At 34.4% G+C, this 24,537-nt stretch overlaps 1 protein-coding gene across 5 annotated transcripts in view; it reads right to left on the bottom strand.

Moving 5' to 3' along the window:
* The window catches only part of Syx1A (Syntaxin 1A), a 526,136-nt gene that overhangs the window by 492,144 nt on the left and 9,455 nt on the right, over positions 1 to 24,537 (bottom strand). For all 5 annotated transcript variants that reach the window (XR_011950302.1, XR_011950303.1, XM_072525768.1 and 2 more), the window contains exon 3: positions 11,776 to 11,875. Coding sequence is in view for 3 of the 5 variants with exons in the window: in XM_072525768.1 (XP_072381869.1) it covers positions 11,776 to 11,875 (100 nt within the window). In the remaining 2 variants the exon portion in view is untranslated. The remainder of the gene's footprint in view (positions 1 to 11,775; positions 11,876 to 24,537) is intronic.

Genomic DNA, 24,537 nt, shown 5'->3' with positions numbered 1-24,537 from the left:
TGTCTCGAAAATAGTAAAAAAAGTGTGGCACATCTGACTACGATGATTAATAATGAAGCAATTAATGTTTCCAGAAGAACAGTAAGACGACAACTGGCCGAACAGAATCAGCTAATGAAGAGAGGCTCCAATGGGCCAAACAACACAGAAGTATGACTGTTGAAGGCTGGAGTCGAGTAATTACAACTATTTTTAACAAATAGAGTTCGTGAATAGCGAATGTTATCAGTTTTTACAGGTATATTTTCGACGAATCAACATTCTAGATTTTGGTGGACAAAAGTGCGTTCGTCCGGCGACGTCCTGGGGAGCAGGTCCATCCAGATTGCATTGTGGAGAGGGTTAAATATCTGGTTAGTGTTATGGTGTAGTCTGTAATCTCGGCCAAGAGTATGGGACGCTTATACATCGTGGAAGAGACAAGAAGGACCAGTACAAGCGAGTATTTGAAACTCGCCTACTGTCCCAGATCAAAAAACGGTTCCCTGGTAAAAACATTACATTTTTATGCACGATTCTGCACCGTGCCACAAAGCTAGGAGTGTAACTGCATTTCTGAAAAAGAAAATATTGCAGTTCTGCCTTGGCCGGGAAATTCACCTGACATGAACTCCATAGAACGCATGTGGGAGTTAACCAAACGGGCGATCGCCAAAGATAGATAGATCACCACGAAGCGGCTGTTGATTGAAGACCTTATTAAAGAATGGCATCATATTCCAAAATTTAAAAAATAACGAAGACGCTTGTATGAGAAGCTGTAGATTAAATAAAGTAGAAGCTGTAATTAAAGGGTGGCACCTCTAATTATTAATATTAGTGATTTTGTTACAATTTTTTTTGCGAAAAAAATAAATGGTTTTACAAAACTCGTTGTCCTTGTGACCTTAATACCACACTATCTTATAAAAAAATTAATGCAAACCTAAAAGCCAACTACTTGCTAAAAAAATTCAGTTAAACAAGAAAATTAAGAAATCATTTTACTGTCCCTAATAATTTGGCCATCCACTGTATATATAAAGAAAATAACTCCAGATAACTGGTATTCTTTTCCGTCTCTGGCTAAAACCTTTCAGAGATGAAAATAAACTTTTTTTATGAGCTATACCTTTCTGCGATAACATCAAATATACAAACATCAAATAAACCAAACTACATTTGATTACATTCCAAATATCTTCTCCATTATCCTTCCTACCCGTATACAACACTGTAATAAAACTGATATACCAAAGGCAGTTCTGCTGTAGTTGAGGCACGTTTCAATGAAACATCATTGAAATGTGGCAAGGTAGTCGATGTTGTGTACTTAGTAGTATTGAATGTTGATTTATGTCGAACCTTAACTCGCCAATAAATTATAGTCAGATAATCATCGGGGCTAGATTTATTGAATGGAAGGGACAAATAAATTAGATTCTGTACATACCGAAGAGATTAATGGTATTATTATTATACACACAGATACAGACACACACACATATAATATATATATATATATATATATATATATATATATATATATATATATATATATATATATATATATAGTGTGTTCCAATGAAAATTTGACCCCTCCCCCAGGAAACTCAGAAACCAATAGTTTCTTCAAAATTTAAAAAAACACGTCAATTTGTATTGGGAGGGGGAGGAATTTTCATGCCAAATTTATGCCCTCAAATGTAACCCCCTACTGCGCCGCATCAACCCCCAGTTTTTTTTAAATAGCAAGTGTGGTCGAGTGGCACATCATTTGAAAGGTTTTTTTCTCTACACGTCACATTTTTTTTTTAATTTTCAGAATAAATTTAAAGATAATTTTGGATTTAACAAATTTATTGCTTGAACACAGTAATAACAAAAAATATTAAATTTCATCAAATTAACCAATTAAATGTTCGCAATATCCTCCTGTGACCTCCATACAATAATACAGTATATTTTTAAAACCTCTTCGTTCATTTGCAAATACCTCCGGTGTCAATAATCGGCATTCTGTCACAATTTTTTTTGCAACTCTGCAAGATCTGCAGGCATAGTGGCGTATATTTTTGATTTTAGGTATTCCCACAAAAAAAATCCAAAGGCGAAAGATCAGTTGATCTGCCGGCCACTCTTTGGACCCCTTCTGCCAATCCAACGCTATGGAAAACGTTATTTCAAAAATTGTCTTACACGTATATCATAATGTGGGGGTGCCCCATACTGTTGGAAAGTCAGTTCATCCTCTACAAGATGTGTCAGTGATGAGCAGATCAATAACGTCTTATAACAAATTTATATAAGTTGTTCCGTTGAGATTTCCTTAAAGAAATAATGGTCCAATAACGTGATTCCCTAAATTGCCAACCCATACATTTGATTTCTGAGGTGTTTGTGTATGAGTCTCCATGAATAAATGAGGATTATGTCTATTGACTTCGCATTGTACGTTTTACGTATTGTAAAATAGATGTTGGTTGTTATTTATGATTTCACTAAATTCTTCACAAAATTGAAGCCTACGACCAGGATCATCTTCGTTTAATTGATGAAATCGTATTTTATAAGGATGAGATTTATTGGATTTTATAATTCGATAAACACTAGATGCTGATACACCAGATACATGAGATAGTTTCATGATAGACTGTCGATTTTTCATTTGTAAATGACCCAATACCGCCACTTCACTTGCTTCATTTCGCACTTGACGGTCTCCTTCGTGCTTTGTGTTATTAACGTCACATGTAGCTTTAAACTTATCAGTTAAATGTTTAACATATTGGGTGATTTACGTTTTTTTCTGGGTGGTTCGGATTTCCATAGTATAGCTTAACTAATTCTATTCTGTCTTCATATCTTCCTAGATCCACTAATGATACGGAGCCCCAAATCATAATTTCTTTGGAAAAATTCACAGTTCTTTTGAGGTATTCTTAATGGAATGCTTCATTTTTACTTCGGATAACCAATTTTCGAAAGTCTTCCACGCTAACATCAAATTTCGATTCGTCACTGAATATGACTCTGGACCAGTCATCAACGGTCCATGAAATCTTGGGTGGTGCAGCGTAATATTCAGTGACGAATCGAAATTTGATGATTGCGTGAAAGATTTTCGAAAACGGGTTATCAGAAGTCAAAATGAAGCATTACCTGAAAAGAACCTTTACCTAGAGGAAGAAGCATTACCTATGAGGTTGTAAAAGGCACAATTAACGCAGCAAAGTATCAAGAAATTTTGAAGAATAGTCTTGTACCAAGTGCTTACGACTCTACCAGGACTTGGATTTTATATTCCAGCAGGACGGTGCTACATGCCATAACATTAAAATTTATGTTGACTTGTTCAACTTGATTTATTTAGCAGACACTTTTCCAGAAGATTGGCTATTATCAACATTCGTAACATTGCCCAAAATCCGAACGCCAAAGAATGTTCCGACCATCGTACAATTAATTCCATTAGCCCCACTTTAAGGTTTTTCTTAGCTTACAGCAGAATATTTAAGAAAGTAGTCTGAAATCAGCGAGAATCAAAAAGGTGTTTGGATATGAATCAGGATATATATGTATGCTTTATAGATTTCGAAAAGGCATTCGATATAGTCCAACAGCACAAGCTAATACAAATACCCACAGGCATTAATATGTAGAGCTGGGATATAAGAATCATAGCGAATCTTTATTGGAAGCAGACAACAAAAGTTAAAGTTGATGATGAGCTCTATGAGGAAGTAGAAATTTTGAGTGGTGTATTCTTTCTCATCTTCTATTTAATTTATACAATGGATTTATTTTCCGCGAATCTTTGAACGACCGTAGTGTGGGTGTAAAAATTAATAGAGAAGTTTCTAACAATACCCGATATGCAGACGACACAGTTGTATAACAGATAACTTTTGGGATTTAACACTTGTAGAGTGATTAAATTGTTCACTTAAAACCTATGGGTCGAAAATTAATTTTATAAAAACAAAATTTATGGTCATTTCAAAGAGCAATGGTCAAAAATAAAAGTCCTAATAGAAATAGCAACAGCAGTATTTATAAAGATTAAACAATTTCTTTGTTATAGCTGCCTCAATCTAAGGCTCCGAATAAAAATGTTGAGTTGCTACGTGTTTTCAACTTTCCTTTATGGATCAGGGGCTTGGACACTTAGGAAAACTGAAATGGATCACTTAATGGCCTTTGAAAGGTGGTTTTACCGCCGGATGTTAAAAATATCAAGGACTGAGAGAATAACGAATGTAGAACTCCTCTAGAAAATGAAAAAAAGTCGAAAAAACCATTAGCATCCTGAAAACAACAAAGCTTGAACAATTACGACACGTCATTAAAGGACCTAAGTACGTAATACTGCAAATATAATGCTGGGAAATATAAAAGGCAAACGGAGCCAAGGCAGGTGAAGCATAGCCTGGCTTAAGTACTTAAGAAAGAGATTGGTTTGGACTTACAACAATTGAACTGTTTAAAACAACGGTAAATAAAGTTAGAAACGCTATATTGATTTTGAACCTTCGACGAGAAAACAGAACATAAAGAGGAAGATAATATAAATAATAATAACCTGGAACAGTAGAATTGTAAACGTAAAATCTGAATTATGTTCATTGCAACACACAAAATGTATGGTCTTGGCACATTGTATGTACTGCAAATGGTCTTATGATCTAATAATATAAAATAAGAATATGTACAAATTATTTTTTTCCTATAAGTAAAGAATAAAATATTCACATACATTTTACTAGATAGTCTTATCTCTAATGATTAAAAAAGACTCGATTATAATAGGCTGTACAGTTGGTTTCAGCCGCATTAATCAGTCAATTCGGTAAATACGCCTCCATCAAAGGAAATTCATATATCATGACTCACTTGGGTTTTACTTCATTTGAAATCTTATCGACCACATAGTTTTTATGATTTTGACTATATCAGTCTGGAACATTTATTTAAGAATTTTAGTTTTTTATAGCAAGGGTATCCAATCTCTGTTACAGGGACTTCATGGAGCGTGCGAATTGTCTTAAATATGTCCTTCATTACGCGACCATGAGATAAATACACTGTTTGACAAAAAAATCGGACACCTCTCTTATTGCAGAGGAGAGTGATTTATTCTTTCTTTTAATATTTTTTAGATTATAGAACAGTTATTGGTATAATTAATGGTACCTATTATACATGTTTTGATGGGGAAAAACGCTGATCTGTCACATAAAACAGTAGGTCAGATATATGGACTCCTAAAAGCTGGACAAATATCTCAAAATGAAATAGCAGCAATGGTAGGAGTATCAAAAAGTTCTTTAAGGCATATAAAACAGAAAATTGCGTCTGGAGTCAGTTTGGATACACAGCGAAAGGTTCATAGCCGAAGACATCGCGTGACTACTCCTAGAACTGATCGCAAAATAAGAGATATTTGTCTGGAAAACAGAAAAAAAAAACAGTGCGAATGCTTACCCAGGAGATAAAAGATGAAGGAATTTGCGTTTTAGAAAGAAGAGTTCGTCGATGACTTGTCGCAAACAAACTGCTAGCTAGGATACTTCGATAAAGAAACGTTTTGAATGGGCACAAAAATACAAAAACTGAACAGTGGAAGACTGGAAAAAGGTATATTGTGTTGTTTTGCTTGAATATCAATAAATTAATAAAACATGAGCATTTCTTAGCCCGAATACATTGTGCCCACCTTTGATATCAAACACCCACCGTCACTCATGTTCTGGACTGTGGTATCCGGCAAAGGTACAGGCCGTTTCTACGTGGTGGAAAACACGATGAGACAAGACCAGTACCGTAAAGTACTCGAGATGAGACTTATTTAAAACAAAAAAAAATTAAAGTTCCTGACTGGCCATGCAATTCGCCTGATATGAACACTATTGAAAATGGGTGGGAACTACTGAAAAGGGAGATTTCGAAAAAAAAAAACATTACTGATGAAAGAGAGGTACTTTAAATGCTCATATATGAATGGCATCATAATCAACACTTCCAGGAAACTATTCAAGCCTGTATCGAGAGCATGATTCGACGTGTTCAAGGTCTTCTATCAGCCAAAGGCGAACATACAAAATATTGAACTGATCATTACTTTGTAAAAATTATACTTTTTAAATAAATAAATTTTCTTACTTAATTTTTTTAGTAGTTTTATTACCTAAGAGTTATTATTCACAAAAAAGAACAAAATGGTAATTTTTTCCAAATATATTTAGAATCATGGGAGAAATAACTTCATGTAGTAAATTTTTCCTTGTTTGGCCTAATAATTTGGCCAGTTACTGTATGAGACATTTGAAATATGCTTAGAAAACGCTGAATTAAACTTTCATATTACAGACGATCTAAAACGTTTAAAACTGCTTCTGTTCTTCTTCTTTATTCTTGTATGTAGCCTTTAAAGCCTGTTTCTTCTTCAATATTAGCCTAATAAATGGTTTAAATTATCGCACCATCTTTTTCTTGGTCTGCCAATAGTTATTCGTCCATTTTGTGACTTATCTCATGCTATTCGTACTAACATATCCTCTGTGTGTCCCATTCTACCAATGTGTTCGTTCCACTCCTGTTTCCATCTTGGCACCCATCCATGTATGCCTTCTATATTGCATGCTCTTCTTATGTTTTCGCTTCTCTCCCTATCCAACAGACTTTTCCCTGATATTCGTCTGAGTATTTTCATCTCTGTTGTTTCTAGTAGTCGTCTCGTTTTAGATGTGTCAGGTCTTGTCTCCGCCGTGTATTTTAATATAGGTCTAATTGCTGCTTTATAGATTCTTGTTTTTGTGTCTCGTCTTAGGTGTTTGTTATTCCAGATTATGTCATTAAGAGATCCCACCGCTTTACTTGCTTTTAAGCTTTGTTGTACTTCTTCTTCAACATCTCTTTAACTAGTTATATCTATTTTCCACTTATTTTTCCCTGTATTCGGTTATGGAAGTAGATGTTTTTGATGGTTTGTATAAGACGTCTTGGACTTGGATGCGATCGAAAGCCTTTGTCAAGTCTATAAAATCAGATATGCTCTGCTTCTATTCGATTGCACAAATACTTTTTCCAAACTACACAACTCAAACTATAAATTCCACCCAATGTTGTCTTCGTGGGAGGCATTTCCCGTGACGTTTTGTAATGTGAAAGTTTAAATTAATAATTATTAAAAAAATTAACAAAATTATATTTGTTGCCAAAACTCAAAATCGAAATTTCGATGTGATAGATCGAAATGTAAGTGATAAATTTTATTGATCTCATGAGAACCGTAAAAAATGGTAAAAAAAAATCGGTTGCCTGTAAAGTCGGTTTTACGGGCGAAGATTTTACGTGACAACGTCTTTTTCTCGGTAGAATATTTATTGATATGAATATTATTAAATTGCACAATAGGAACAAGGAATTGAATGACATTAATAATTTACTTAACACTATCAACATTTGTCAATAGTATGACATAACCTATAAACTCAGTTTCTCAACTTTTGTGTCAATCTAACAATTAATCAATCAATCATAGTTTACGATAATGAAATATTAGTGTACAATTATTTACCTTTATTGTTGTAGTTGTTGTAAATGACGAATCTAAGCACTCCACATTTTCACTACAGACACAGCTGACGATACTTTAACCACACGTGTGAACTTGTATTATGACGCTTTCTCGGTTTTCCAACGCCAAGAACGCTCGAGAAAGACAGAGACACAAGCACGCACCGATTCAACGCGCCTAATTCTCTAGTGCTGCGCGCGCAGCGGACCGATCATGTTTGAGTGGGAGAGAGACGCAAGGCATTCGCCGGTCCGGCGGGCCTCTCTCTCGTTCGGTGACTCATCGTAACAGACGTGAGCGGGCGTTACACTTTTTCATGAGTGAGTCCGAGCCACAACCTAATTTAAGACGTTGTCACGTCAAAAACGAGCAACGTTTATTTATTTATCAGCTTTATATAAACTGACTTTCTTTTCGGCAAAATGGAAAAATCGCACACGAAAGCAGCACTCTTCATCTTTAAAGCACATTTTTATTTTTGTCGATAGGATACTCTGATCAAAGTTGATACAAATTTTATTTAAAAACATTGATTTCGCGCGCCTGACATTCAAAATGGCCGGTCGATTCAAGCATTGTTTTTGAGAGAACGGTTCATTCTATACAAAAAGTGCTAATAAACATTTTTGTTCAAAATTATCTCAGCTTCATTTCTTGTTTTAAACATTTTTTTCTGCGGCATTCAGATTCTTGGTAAATCGATATTTTCCGTTTTCTCCAGTACGAGGGGGCGTTTTAGGGAGAAACCCGAGGGTAGGAGTGACAAACTTTTTTCCATATTTCTTGGGGTCTTCAAATTAATATTCACAGAAAAATAGAGCTTGCTTGTTTCATTTTTAGAGATCAAATCCTAACGACTGGACTATAAATAGTTCATAGAAAATAGTTAAGAAACTATCACAAAAACACTAATGTTTACTCGCGCCGAATTATATACAAGGAGTAATTAGTTAAGTATATTAAAAAAAAATCAATTCGGTACGATTGTCCTTTAGGGCAAGAATAATAAAATACGCGGAGAAATCTAAAAAAAATTATTTACTACTATATAAAAATCCAGCTGGTAGTAATTTTCGCAACTGTCTATGGGCAATTTAATACCATCGACTGATTTTAAAATCTGGTAATTTCCTTTGTTGTTCGCCAAACAGAGCTCGAAACGCTTCTTGGACACGATTCTGAATAAAAAGATAGCAAACTCTCGCATGCAACGAGTTAATCTATTAACCAGATTTTCAGATAAAAGTTCTTGAGTTAAGGCACCAAATTATACTCAACGGTGTAATTACATTGCTTGTTACACGAAATTTACAATATCGTATCTTTCAACAAAGAAAGGCCGGGTGAAAAAATATGAAAGATTATTATGTTTAACATGCTTATAAGGACGTGATACAAAATTATTAAAAAAGCAATAATATCAACAGTTGAGACTTAAAGAAGTTAGAGCAAAAGGAATATAGTGAAAATAATGATTTCAAATGGATATAATCTGAAAAAAAACTTAGAAAAGCAGAGGGTGACAGGAATCTATGAGACACTCATAAGAAGGTTATACTTACCAAGAATACATTGGTAATTAGAAAACGTAATAGAAATAATAGCAAGGAGCCCTAGGTGGCTATTACACTTGGTCACTGGTGGAGCAACTAGTGAAGCCACTAAATTAAAGCGCAAATAACTAACTATTGGCCTGATCGCCAAAACAAATGCGTTTAGTGAATGTTTTAGTTGATGGCATTAAACGGGAAGTTCCTTCCTTCGCCATTATATTAAAACTGAGAAGCTTTTTGAAAATTTATATACATCCAATGTTAATTTTTAGGGAATAAAAAGGATTGTATATAAATAAAAATGAATCGCTGAAATGTTTGTAGGCGCCAGAACTTCAGAACGACTGCAACCAAATTAGATAATTCTTTTTTTGTTGTGTTTGTTATTATCAGGACAAGGTTTGTATAAAAGGTAAAGTTCAGAAAACTGTACGGACAGACGTAAAAACAGTTTTTATATGTTCCGTCATTTTAAATCGCAATATAATTAATAGATGGAGTCATACTGTGATTAAAAAAGTTACCTTTTCAACATTTCAACAAAGGGAAACTTGACAACATACATACATACAAAAGTGTTTATTAAAATAAAATCAAATAAAATTAAAACAAAAAAAAAATAAAATAAATTAGAATAAAGAAGAATAAAATATAATAAAAATATTAATATAAAATATAATAAAATACAAGAAAATTAAATAAAAACAAAATAAAATTAAAATAAAATAAAATACGTAGAATAAAATAGAAGAAAATAAAATTAAAGTAAAATAAAATTAAATAAAACAAAATTAAATTAAAATAAATTAGAATAAAGGAGAACAAAATAAAATAAAATAGAACAAAATACAATCAAATAGAATAAAATAGAGTAAAATAGAATAAATCAAAATAATAATAAAATAAAATAAATTAGATTATAATAGAATAGTATAGATATTAGATTATACTAGATTATAATAGATTATCTAAAAGATAAATTAGATTAAAATGGAATAAAATAAAATAAATTAAAATAAAAGGGAATAAAAATAAAATAAAATATAATAAAATCAAATCTTAAATTTGACAAATATTAATAGACCCGCAGTATGCTAATTCAATTGTTTGGTTTGTCATTTGGTCTGCCTTTTATTTTATTCTTTTATTTTAATTACTATTTAAATGAGAATAAGTCACAATTAAAGGTTAAAGTAAGTTTATTGGCGTTTCAATTTCCACTTCGGAAATCAAATTGAAACGCCAATAAACTTACTTTAACCTTTAATTGTGGCTTATTCCCATTTAAATAGTACCAGAACAATATCTTTTATTTTAGTTTAGTATCAAGATATAGTTTATTTTTATGTAGTTATATATATATATATATATATATATATATATATATATATATATATATATATATATATATATATATATATATATATTAAAGAAAATTTATATATAAATAAATAATACAAAAAAAAATAAAATGACGCACCATTATTATTTGGCAGTAAATAATGTTATTCATTTCCTTTTTGACTTTATGAAAGAGAATAACAGTTACAAAGAGAACAACCGTTCAACACTGAAGCATTTGCCGAAATAGTTCGTACAAGTTTTCTACGGTTGAATCAACAAAAAAGGGTTGGGTACGATACTTTGATAGAAGCTGTGAACATTGGATCTGGTGGAATTTACTGTCTTGGTGCTCTCGGAGGGACAGAAACAACATTACTAATTTTATTGTTATTGGCAATGATAAGATCGCAGTAATCGCAATATCTGCAACTTTATTAGAAGGAGGACGAACTGCACATTTTGCCTTGAAATTACCATTAAACATACAAAATCAAACACCAGATTCCAACATCGCCAAAAATAGCGCAATTTCGAAGATTTTACAGGCGTTTGAGACAGACGTACATTGGCTTACAAAAAGTCATTACAGGCACTGGACAGAACTTTGAAAGATATTCGTGACAATCAATAACATTTTTGGTGGAACCATCATTCTATTGTCAGACTGTTCCTTATTTAATAATTATTCCCGAATTCACTGCTGCGGACGAACTAAACGCATGACTAACATCATCCAATTTGTGGCGGTACTTAAAGACACTCCAATTGACAACTAATATTCGAGTGTTTTAGCAACAAGATCAAAGTGGAGGGTAGGCCCGTGTCGTCAATATAGCAAGAGATAAGTCACTAATGGGCAGAAGAAGTATTGAACGACCGCGCAAAAGATGAAGTGACAACCTTCCATAGAGGTATTAATCCGCCAATGAACAAACATAATTGCTTAGAAAGAAGAAGAAGAAGACTATTCTTAAGGATCCGAGTTTCATTCTAAATAATTTAATCAGTATTTCTAATTTTTTTCTCTTTGCGTATCATTGACGAATATTTGATTATTTGTAGCACTTTCTAGAAGTATTTTGACGATTTCTATAACTTCTGTTCTTACATTGCTTGATTCCACCTAGCATTCGACAACCGTTATAGGTCTTATTATACTTCTTCCTATTATGAAACTATATCCTTTAATTAATTTATGAAAGATTGAGTTCCTAACAGGTAATTTTTTCTTGTGGTTTCTTTAAAAAATATATGTTAAATTTTAATCATAAAATAAACAATAAATTCAAAATCATTAAAAAAATTCAAGTCTCTACTCACTTTCATCGCTCTGAGGTGCTGAAAGAATGGAACTATGTTTTTTCTTCACTTCTTCAACATTCGCCTGTATCTTGTCTATCATGTCACGTATCTCTTCCACCTGAAAACAGTGTTTTTTAGTAAACAAAATAGAATATGGTAAATTAATAATCTAGCATTTTTATTTCACCCTGTAAATCATAAGAACCGAAAATGGTTCATAATCTTTTGCGTTTCTAAGATTAAAAATCTAAACAACTTTGGAATCTATTTATAATTGGCCAAGTGCACTTTCAAGAAGAAATATTAACTGTTTCACTTTTAAATACGTTTTATCTCTGTTTAGCGTAGATTTTAAAATAAATACTGAAAATTCTGAGATCGGCGACTAACCCAATGAATAAATAGAAATCAGTTCAGAAGTTAGGTCGTTGGAGGTTCGAACCAAAAAGGTTGGTTTGTATTTATTTCGGTGCAATCGAGTACTTTGCCCGTAAAAAAGAGAACAATACTATTAGATTTAAATAATACCAGCATTTAAGTACACAGTCTTTTTTTAAAAGAAATGCAATAGCAGCTAACAGAAATTAAATTAAGTGTTTGAAGTGAGTGTCATGCCGATTAGATGAAAGTAGCAGAATTCTTTGTAAGTTGTGGCATAACAGTTGGAGATACAATGCTAAATATTTTCTATTGGTGAACGAAGGAAATATAAAATATACCTGGTTTTATTTTTAATTTTTGTTCCATATGTATTTAGTGCAGCGCAGTGTAACGTTTTTTGTAGGGTATGTCTCACTATTTGTTTGTATTTCAGAATAACCTTTGTTTTTGTGTGCAACCCAAAAGTTCGTATGTTAAATACTCTAGTAATCAAAGGATAATAAAATTATTATATCATGTATAAATTTTATTTATGGAATTTTTCAGGATATTTTGTAAATAGACATACACGCTGGCGTTTTCTTTTAGTTGATCGTGAATAAGAGATAATGTTTGTTTGCTGTAGTTAGATTATAACAATACACTTGCAACGTTTTGATGTAACTCTTAAGGATTTCATTTAATGAATTCATTAATGTTTCTAGCTTTTAAAACAACGTCGTCAGCGAATATGGGATTAATTGGTATTAGCCAACCATGTTAATTCCTTTATCATTCCATTATAGTTGCTTAAAAACGTCTTCTAGGAGTAAAGTGAGTAACTTCAAGGAGATGTTATCACCTGGTCGAACTTCCCGTTGTTGTTTTTTTGCATTTTACTTCTAGCTGATTTAACAGTTTTACATGAAATGTAGCGTTTTGATATACAGGGTGAGTCATGAGGAACTTTACATACTTCTACCATATGTAGAGTCCCTCAGGGAGCATATCATGTGGCCACTAAAAAATGTCAACTCCTCTTCTTTATTAATTAACAGGGTGATTTGTGTAATTGACCATTTATTTCATTTTACTGTAGTGTTTATACGGCTCATTTGATTTTTTTAATTTTTGCATGATACAGTACACTACTATCAAGCATTCGACTGGTATTAGCTAAACTAAAAAATTCCAGGACTGGCTTTGGAAAAATTAATTTAGGGATTCGTATTAAATATTACACCCTGTATAAATTTTTTTTAAAATGCAATAAGTGATTTTCAAACTACATAAATAGCCAATGAAAACGACATATGCGACAATGTTGTCGCACTTTTATTAAATTTTTAGTGAACGATCAAATCTTACCAAAAATAGAACAACCATAATGAAGTATCAAATTATAAGGTATTAATTTAAACAAATGTTATAAATTTCAAACATTTTAATTAAAATGAGTTCCTACAACATAATCTAATACGTAGAAAATTAACATCTTTACTGTCACTTTGTATTATCTCTACGATAGAATCAATTGTTTTTCAATTTTAAATTTTTACTCATAGATCGTATTGGGGCATTATTTTCGATAAATAATAAATTAGAAAGAAAACAAGAAAACCAGCAGTAAGACAGTAGCAACAGAGATGGAATGCCTGCGAAGATGCTGCAGAGTAACAAGAATGGATAGGAGAAGTAATGACGAAATAAAGCAAAGAACATCAATAGAAACAGACATACTAACATATATAGAACAAAAAAGACTAAAGTGGTATGGACATGTAAGAAGAACTAGCGACAGCAGATGGATAAAGAAAATAACCGAATGGAGCGCCATAGGAAGGAGGAAAAGAGGACGACCCCGAAAATCCTGGAGGAACGAAGTAGACGACGCCATGAGTAAGAGAGGACTAAACGATGGAGAATGGAACAACAGAGAGAGATGGAAACGGTTGAGCGAGGGAAGGCAGTGAATACTGTAGAATCCCTAAATATATATATATATATATATATATATATATATATATATATATATATATATATATATATATATATATAATAAATTAAATTGATTAAAAAGTCAAACCTCTTGTATGTGTTAGTTTTTGTTGATTGTAAATGATTAAAATTTTATGTCAAATAATAATACATTGCATCAACTGTACTAAATAAAAATAAATCTAAAAAAGTTTAAAATGAAGGTTGGCGTTGACCGTTTGATGTTTCTTGATATTTTATACCCATTGTCATTATTGTCATTATCAATTGTTATTTATGTGTACGAGAATACATATTTCTTCTGTCATATCTACGTTAAGTACATTGTGTTAGTTTTGGTAGAGCTTTTGTTACTTTCGTTCAAAATGCCACATCAGTTTTCGACCACAGAATATGCAGACATAATATTTGTTTATGGATTCTGTAATGGGAATGGTAGGGCTGCTAGTAGAGAATATCGCAGGAGATTTCCTAATCGTCGAACTCCCAGTCATCCAACATTTGGGTCAGTTTTTTATTATTTGCGAGAAAATGGCACTTTTCCTAGTGGAACAACAGAGCGACATGTAGATGAAGCGCAGGAAGATGACATTATGGACGCCGTTACTATGAACCCTACAATAAGCACTAGACAAGTAAGTCGAGAACTCAATGTTACTCAATCAAAAGTAAGTAGAGTCTTACAAAAAAATAATCTATACCCATATCACATTCAAATGGTTCAGCAACTACATGCTGGAGATGAGATCGATAGGTTGGAATTTTGTAGATGGATTAACAATAATCGACCAACGCTATACAGGACACTATTTACAGATGAAGCCCAATTTACCAGAGACGGGATAAATAATTCACGAAATTCACATGTGTGGGCAGAAGAAAATCCCCATAATAACCAATTAGTGGGTCCTCACTTTTTTGATGGTCCTTTAACAGGGCAGGTCTATTTGAACTTTCTACAAAATATTTTGCCGAATTTGCTTGCCAACGCGAGCGTTGCTATCCGAGGGATGTATTTTCAGCATGATGGGGCACCCCCACACTTTTTACTGGCAGTGAGACAACATCTCAATAATGTTTATGGCAACCGGTGGATAGGACGTGCAGGTCCTATTTCGTGGCCTTCAAGATCCCCTGATTTCAATCCCGTTGATTACCATATTTGGGGACGATTGAAGCAACTAATTTACGCAGTGAATATTAAAAACCGACAACAATTAATTGATAGAATTATACATTGTTGTAATACTATTAGAAACGATCCCCAGAGTATCCGTAATTCAATACGTCAATTAACAATTCGGCAACAAAAATGTGTACAGGCTGCAGGGTTCCATTTCGAAAATCTATTTTGAATTATTTTTATTTTGTTACCATTATTGTATCTTTTCCAGTTCTAATTTATGGGTTTATCATAACTATGTACATATTTTTAGTTTTTTTTTTTTATTGTTCTTCGTTATTGTTAGTAGTTACTGTTTTTTGTTGTGCAGTGACTCAGTTTATCATTTCAATTAAAATGTTTGAAATTTATAATATTTGTTTAAATTAATTACCTTATAATTTGATACTTCATTATGGTTGTTCTATTTTTGATAAGATTTGATCGTTCACTAAAAATTTAATAAAAATGCGACAACATTGTCGCATATGTCGTTTTCATTGGCTATTTATGTAGTTTGAAAATCACTTATTGCATTTTAAAAAAAATTTATACAGGGTGTAATATTTAATACGAATCCCTAAATTAATTTTTCCAAAGCCAGTCCCGGAATTTTTTAGTTTAGCTAATACCAGTCGAATGCTTGATAGTAGTGTACTGTATCATGCAAAAATTAAAAAAATCAAATGAGCTGTATAAACACTACAGTAAAATGAAATAAATGGTCAATTACACAAATCACCCTGTTAATTAATAAAGAAGAGGAGTTGACATTTTTTAGTGGCCACATGATATGCTCCCTGAGGGACTCTACATATGGTAGAAGTATGTAAAGTTCCTCATGACTCACCCTGTATTTCTAATGATCTAAATATCACTATTACTATCAGATCAATTCTGGGAATGCTACTACTGATATCAGTAAACGTCTTAAATATATATCAATAATAAATAGATGATTTAGGCCATCTAATTAGCGAAGACCAAAGTGGATTTACGCCTGGTAGATCTTGCACTGATAACTTGTTTATACTCCAACAATTAATAGAAAAAAGAATAGCGGTTGGCACCGAAGTACATCTAGAGAAAAGGCGTATGATACAGTTCCAAGACTTAAATTGTGACAAGCTTTACAACAACTCGGCATTAGTCCACACGTTTTAGGAATAATCACAGAAGTAACACTACTTACCTAAAAATCGGAAATAGACTATCAGAGCCAATAAACGTACTAAAGGACTAAGACAAGGATGCAGTATGTCACCCTTACTGTTTAATTTATATATTGAGGCAGCCCTCCAAAATTGGAAAAACCACTGCCAGGGAATGGGAATCGCCATAGGAAATGACGTACTGTTCTCCCTGAACTTTGCGGATGACCAAGTCGTCCTAGCTCAAGATTCTTATGATCTAGAATTTATGATAAAGCGTCTATACAGAGAATATGTAAAACGGGGGTTACAAGTCAGCATGAAGAAAATAGAATATTTAGTTATCAATTCAGATGCAAGGTTTGAAGTGTTGATAGACGAGGACAGTTGTGGAAATCAAACAAGTGGAAAAATTTAAATATTTAGGTGTACTCATTGATAAGAATGGCTTGGGAGAAACCAAAATAAACACCGAATAAATCAGGAACGTAAAACTGTAGAAATCCTTATGGTGGGATCCCAACATTTCCAAAAGGAACAAAAAAGAATAGGGCAAACTATGGTTTAATCAGTTCTTTGTTATGTCTCTGGAGTATGGACAATTAATGCAGACCCGAAGATTGTTGGCAGTTGAAATGGATTATTTAAGAAGAAGTGCTAGAACATCAAGGCTGGAAAGGAAAACCAACGAATCTATAAGAAATAACATGAATGCTACAGAAACGGTCATTGACAGAATAGAAAGAAGAGGTTTAAAATGGTTTGGACACCTATTGAGAATGTCTGACGAACGTTAGCCCCCAAAAACTTCACAGATGGAAGCCCCCTGGAAGAAGAAAAAGAGGCAGACCTCGACGCTCATGGAATGAAGGAATTAGAAGAGCGATGGAATTGAGAGGTTTGGACCAGGAGGATTGCGGAGGATAACGGCGATAGCCGTCTCCAAAATGTATTGTATTTACAAGTTGGATCCTATAATATATATATATATATATATATATATATATATATATATATATATATATATATATATATATATATATATATATATATATATAATATTAATTGTTAAATAATGAAATACATAAAATTACTTTTTTTATTTTAAGCCAACTGGAAAATACGTAAAAGCTTAAAAACGGGAAGAAAGGTAAAATTAAAAAAAAAATCCTATCCTTTTATTAAACAAACTTTAAAAAGTAATGTATTAGTACCTATATGTTATTTTTTTGGATTATGCATTGGTAATGATAGTTAAGGAATGTTTAGAGTTGACCTCACCAAAAAAGAATTAGTGTGATCATTTATAAGTTGATTCCATCTGCGCAGCTGATAAGAAGTGTCAAACAATAATAACTCATGTTAACCAAATGGCAATCAAAATTGTATTAATTACGATAATAAACATGTCAACCATTCAGTTGATCTAATTTATGGCTAAAAAATGGTGAAAGTTCGGAATTAAATTGACTTGAATGTATTATTTTATAATATAGATCAACTTCAGATTCGAGAAGACAATTATTCATTTATTCAAGAGTTTGAAGTTGTACATTACATATACTGCAAAACAAAAATAACTTCTCATTCTGAATTATGTTTACCAATCCATAAATTACATTGAACATGTTTATTTGTTACTTTTTTTCCGGCTAAAACCTTAACCGCCGTTCCAGAGTAGTGGTCTTACCACTCAATAAACAACTAAAATCCATATATTAATCATCACCTAAAAAGACGAATAACTATATTATATTAAGGAAAAACTTACATATAACCATATCCCACAACCTATAGTCTGCCGAGACAGATTTGTTTATCCTATTTGCAAAGGTGCCAAAACTACCATGTCAGGTCAGTAACTCCGTCTGGAAGTAATCTAGTTTCCTGAAATTCCGACCACGGCCTCAGATCGGGAATAAGCTATCATTTGCCCATTCAGCTATCATTCGCCCATTCTCTCTGCCACTTCTTCATCGTTCTCTCTCTCTTTCTCAGCCTCATTTGAGGCCGTCCTGTAGGCGCTAGATACTCTTAGGAGCATTCGTCTTTGCGAAGTCTCCATCAACTTGGCGTATTTGACAGTGTTCAGTGCGATATACCACACGAGGGCAGCGTAGATCACCACCGACAGGAACACTCCATTTAGCACCCTTCTTTTGGAGCTACCTGGACCTCCAATGTTCGGCATCCAACTACCATGTCCGGTCAGTAACTCCGTCAACAAGTAATCTGGTTCCTGAAATTCCGACCGCGGCCTCAGATCGGGAATAAGCTATCATTCGCCCATTCAGCTATCATTCGCCCATTCTCTCTGCCACTTCTTCATCGTTCTCTCTCTCTTTCTCAGCCTCATTTGAGATATCCAATGCCTCCAGACCTCGTTTCGCCTTCTCCACCGTCTTTTGGATATGTACTCCGAATTTTAGTTTTTCTGACACCAAGGCTCTGAGATACTTAGCCGATTTAACCGGTGCAACCTCCACCCCTCTTACTATAAAGCGAAGAGATGATTTGTACGGCTCCCTTTGGGAACTACCACCTCAGTTTTCTGAGGTGCGAGCTGTAGATAGTTCGCTCTGATACACTTACTAATAAGACGCAGGGCTGTGTTAGCCGCATTAGCCATGTCCGTTATCTGACTCGCCTTCACAAGCAGTACAAGATCATCAGCATAAGCTACAAGAGTGCATCCGCTTGGCATCTGTAGCCTCAACAAACGCGTCGTACAGGATATTCCATAGGGTGGGACCTAGTAATGAAACCTGCGGAACACCCCGCGACAACCTGATGGTATTTTTTCCCTTATGGGCATGTCAGTAAAGTATCTGTCAACCATATTAACCAGATACTCACTAATGATTTTTCCCATGACGTCATGTTAAAGGCATTCTTGATGTCAAGCAGGATGAGAGCCAGCCATCTCTTTGTATCCTGCTTGACTAAAAAGGTCACTTATATGACCGCATCTATGGTAGACCTTTTGGTCCTAAAACTATATTGGCGGTCGCTCAGCGCATGCTCTGCTTCCTGCTCTCGCTCAAGGCGGAGAAAAATAACGTTATAATTAATAATTTGTTACTATGTCGAAGAAAAATAACGCAAAAAAGAGTGAGAAATGTAGGATCATTAGCTTAAATAGTCATTTACTTTAAACTTTTCTAAAAATAATCCACAAACGAATTTATAGAAAATTCAATGACAACTGACACATACACGCACAGTTAGGTTTTAGGCATTCTGCAGGTACAAGAAATGGAAGAGTGTTAAGATCCGATGTTGAAATAAAGAAAAAATGTTACGAGTACTTTAGAAAGTTGTTAAGTGAAGAATACCAGAGGAGAGACAGATGATGCGGGACCCCAAACGAGAATGTGATACAGGTGATAACGAGAGATGAGGTTATCGAGGCATTAAATAGGATGAAGAATGGTAAGTTATAATATGATGTAATACCTGTGGAGGTTTGGAATGTTCTAGGTGAGGAAGGGGTTAATGTGTTGTTGACAAATTATGAGTAAGATATATAGGGAAGAAAGGATGCCCAATGCATGGACGGAGAACGCGATGGTATAAAATAAAGGGGACCATTCAAGACTGTAACAACTATGGAGGGATAAAGTACATGTCGCACACAATGAAAATTGGAACATACCTGCAGAGCGAAGCGGAGGTTAAGGAGAGAGACATAAATAGGAGAGGAACAGTTTGGGTTTATCCAGGTAATAGGACAACGGATGTCTTGTTTTACACAGAGAAATAAAGTGAACTAGATTGGTATAAGTAGACGAGAAGAAAAGTGAGCTGCATCTGGTATTTATAGATCTTAAGAAGGTATACGACACAGTTCCTAGACAAGAGCATGGAATGTATGAGAAAGAAATGGGTTCCTGAGAAGTACGTAAGACTTATGAACGATGTGTATGAGGGAGAGTATACCAAAGTAGGGACTTGTGTCGGATTGACCGAAAGTTGTCCAGTTAAGGACTGTACCGATAGAGAAGGTAAGGATGGGAGCTCCTTGGTCAATGCTCTTTGCGGATGACATCATGTTAGAGGAGGACAGGAAGGAAATGTTGGAAAGTTGGAAAGGAGAGTGTAGAGAGAGTACTTAAGGTTAGCAAGTCAAAATCGTACCTGCGTATATGTGGTTGGGTAGGTATGTGGTTGGGAGGAACAGTAATGCTTGGGTACTACGAGTTGTTTTGGAAAAATCTAGGACAAGTCGGGGAATTTAAATACCTTCGCTCCTACATAACGCAAAATGGGACACTATATAGAGACATTGCCCACAGGATACAGGCTGGTTGTTTTAACTGGAAGCGAATGAGCGGGGTACTCTGTGATCGAAAAATCGAGGAAGGGCTGAGAGTAAAGATATAATATACCTGCATTGGTGTACGGCGGTAAAGTGTAACCCGTAAAGAAGGTTCGGTAAAAGAAGATGGATTTGCTGAGAATGTATACTAAGTGACATAGAAATCCGAAAACCCAGTTTAAATGATTTTATTTTAATAAAATTTTGTATAAGTACTTAATGAAGCATAATAAGTAAATGATTAAAATTTCAAAATGATTGCATTGCTTTAAAGCCCTTTTACCTTTAATAATGTGTGGATGCCCCCCAATGTGTTACACATTCTCCAACGCGCCTAGGCATGCTTCTGATCAGGTGGTCAATGTCTTCTTGTGGTATCTCATTCCAGGCAACCACTAACTCCTCTCGAAGTGCTTGTAGAGTCTGAGGAGGACGTTGCAAATTAAGCAATCTCCTACACATCATATCCCACACGTGCTCAATTGGGGATAAGTCGGGAGATCTTGGTGGCCATGCTAACAATGTGACATCAATATGTTGAAAGAAGTCTATTGTGACTCCTGCAACATGTGGTCGGGCATTATCTTGTTGGAAAGTTGGATTTGACAGGGTATCATGATAGGGTAGAAGGTGGGGTTCTAGAACTTCTTGGATATAACGCTGCGCGTTCATGTTACCTCTGATGAAGATTAAAGGTGACCTGGAACCATAAGCTATAGCACCCCAAACCATAACTCCAACAGTGTGATGAACATGTCTTTCAACAAAAAACTGTGGATTCCTCCTTTCACCACGTCGCCTTCTAACCCTCGCTCGACCATCGTGCACGCCTAAACAAAATCGAGACTCGTTACTAAAGACAATACTGTTCCATTCCTGATTCCAGAGTGACCGTTCCCTGCACCACTGAAGGCGATTACGGCGGTGTTCTGGAGTTGAAGGGAGGACCCAGTGTGGTCGGTATGAAAACGGGCCAAAACTTCTCATTCTTCGGTAAACACTTCGCATGCCAAAAGGTCTTCTGTGTTCTGCAAATCATTCATTTGCAATGGAGCTGGTAGTAGAGAAACAGTCTCTTAAGGCCAATAATCTTAGGCGGCGATCTTCACGGTCTGTTGTTCTACGGCATCGTCCAGTGTCCCTTGCTCTTTGCGTTCGGCCTTCTTGAAGCCATGCCTGACAACACCTAACCACGGTGTCTACACTTCTTTGCACTCTAACTGCAACTTCCCGAAAAGAAAGTCCAGCTTCCCGAAGTCCCATTATACGGCCTCTATCAAACTCACTAAGTTGACGAAATCGTACAGGTCCGTACTCTGGGCATCGTAACCAATCGTAAAGAATGTCAAGAACCACAATCCGCCAAATTTGGATCTTTACTCCGGCTGAAATATTCATTTTTAAATTGTTAGTGAATTTAAAAACAAAAAGTATAAAAACCGGAATCTCCAACTGATAAGGCTAAAAACTTTATCACTTCTTTTTTTAAGTAAGATAAATAAATTACACAAAATTTTATTGAAATAAAATCATTTAAACTGGGTGTTCGGATTTCTATGTCACTTAGTATATATCATTAATAAATTTGTAATGAATTGTTAAGTGACTGTCTCCCCAAGTTTTGTAATTGGAAAACCTAACTATAAATTAGAAAAATTATTCCCTTTCATTACCTTTTATATCACGCATTAGTTGAAACAATTAAATTACATATTAAAGATAAGAATCAAATTATTGTTACCCAAATGCGTTAAATTGAGCACTTATCTTGTGTTGCTCTGTAGTTATTTATTATTAAAATCTATTTATAACTTAAGTCTATAAAAGTGATGTTATTAAGCATACTGTTGATTTTTTATCAATCTCACATTTAAGTCTACAGGTAATCTTATCATTTTATCAAATATTGTTTAAATCTTTCTTTTATAAAATAAAGATTCGAATTATTATTATACACTTGCGAGCAAAAAAAAACGACTCACTCGATGAATTGTAGTTTATGATTAGTAATTTTCTGTTGTGTTACTTTGAAGTAAAATAACTAATGGAAAAAAATATTGTCTATTATTGAGCTTCCAAAAAATAATTATTTTATGCAAATTGGCAACGTGTTATATAATTTGCCTACTAAATATTTTATAAATGGATACTTCACGGGTAAGCATTATTACGAGAGTGCTATGGTTAGAAGACTATCGTCGGTCGCCTACTTATGACGCCGTCTGCAATCTCAGGGGCTTACCGTCAATACCAGGAGACCGGTAGGGTAGCTACAGGCTACAGTAGACGACCAGGTTCGGGTCGTCTATGTGTAATGACAGAGAAGAACGATCGATTCATTGTCCTGAGTGCCTCGCGGAATCGACACGCGACAGTTGTTGAGCTTGAACAATCATTGAGGAATGAACGAGGTGTCACCGTCACTCAGTGGACAGTTAGCGAGAAGACTTAAGGCAGCCACTTACTACTACCAGACGAGCTAACACAGGAACCAAATTGAACGCACGTCAAACACAAGCTCGACTTCAGTTTGCCCGAGAACACGTCAAATGGGACCTTGGCCAATGGAGCAGAGTTTTATTCTCTGATGAGAGTCGAATGTCCAGTTTTATTCTCTGATTAGAGTCGAATATGCTTGTATAACAATGGCAGAAGACGACGCGTCTATCGGAGACACAGAGAACGATTTGCCCAGTGCGGCAGTGTTGAAACAGTAAGTTATGGAAATGGTTCGTGTATGTTTTGGGGTGGTATATCTTTAGAAGAAAAAAAAGAGCTTGTGTTTGTGCCCATGGTGGTCACGGAAGGGGTTTGAGTAAGAACATGTTGTTCCTTACGCCGGCTACATAAACGATGGCTTCCGGCTAATGCATGATAACGCTCGATACCACACAGCGCGGATTACGAAATATTACATGGTCAACACCAATATAACAAAAATGAACTGGTCTCCATTGAGTCTGGATATGAATCCCATCGAGCGCCTATGGGATGAACTTAAACGCAGGGTTATGGTCCATAATCCAGCACCAGCGACAGTGGCGGAGCTAAAAACTGCATTAGATGAACAGTGGGAAGCGATTCCACAGGAATCAGTCAGAAACTTAATAAATACCTTAAGAGATCGCATGCAAAATGTAATACAACTCAGAGAAGAAAATACGCAGTTTTATATTTGTTTTTTATGTTAATTTACTTTTATATTCATTACACAATGATTTTCATTCGTAATATATTTTCTCACATACAATATTAAGTTATCTTTGTTATGTTATTTACTAATAACTTTATAAATATTGGTGTTATTGCAATAAACATTAGTTCTGTTCACGATATTTTACTTTTAATTTCACATATGTGGATATACACTGGCCTAACAGCGTAGTCAAAAAATATAACTTATTTTACTTTTGAGTCGATTTTTTTGCTCGCAAGTTGCAACACAAAGATATACGTTGAGCATGCTAAGAGGAAGAAGAGCCTGTGGAACGTCCATTAAATATTTGTAAACCGATTTTTATTAGAGATTGGACCTTAATACTGCCAAATCTCCCCTTCGAGCCAAATCACTATATGATTCAGTAAGCTACTACTTATCATCTAATTAGAGGTCAATAGGCTAAACACAATAAGCCATCTGAAGATTACACTGTACCAAGAAAGGGCCAAAATTAGGTGTGAAAAAGCAGAACCAACCAGAAGCTAACGCATGTGAATATCAGAAGAAAAAGCAAAGGAAATATAAAATATTGTATATCATGTAATATTGTCATATTAGAAAAAGTGAAAGT

This window comes from Diabrotica undecimpunctata, chromosome 3, assembly GCF_040954645.1.
Source record: "Diabrotica undecimpunctata isolate CICGRU chromosome 3, icDiaUnde3, whole genome shotgun sequence".
Classification (NCBI taxonomy): Eukaryota; Metazoa; Arthropoda; class Insecta; order Coleoptera; family Chrysomelidae; genus Diabrotica; species Diabrotica undecimpunctata.
Note: the sequence above shows the minus strand (reverse complement) of the source record. Positions and strands in the feature narration are given on the sequence as shown.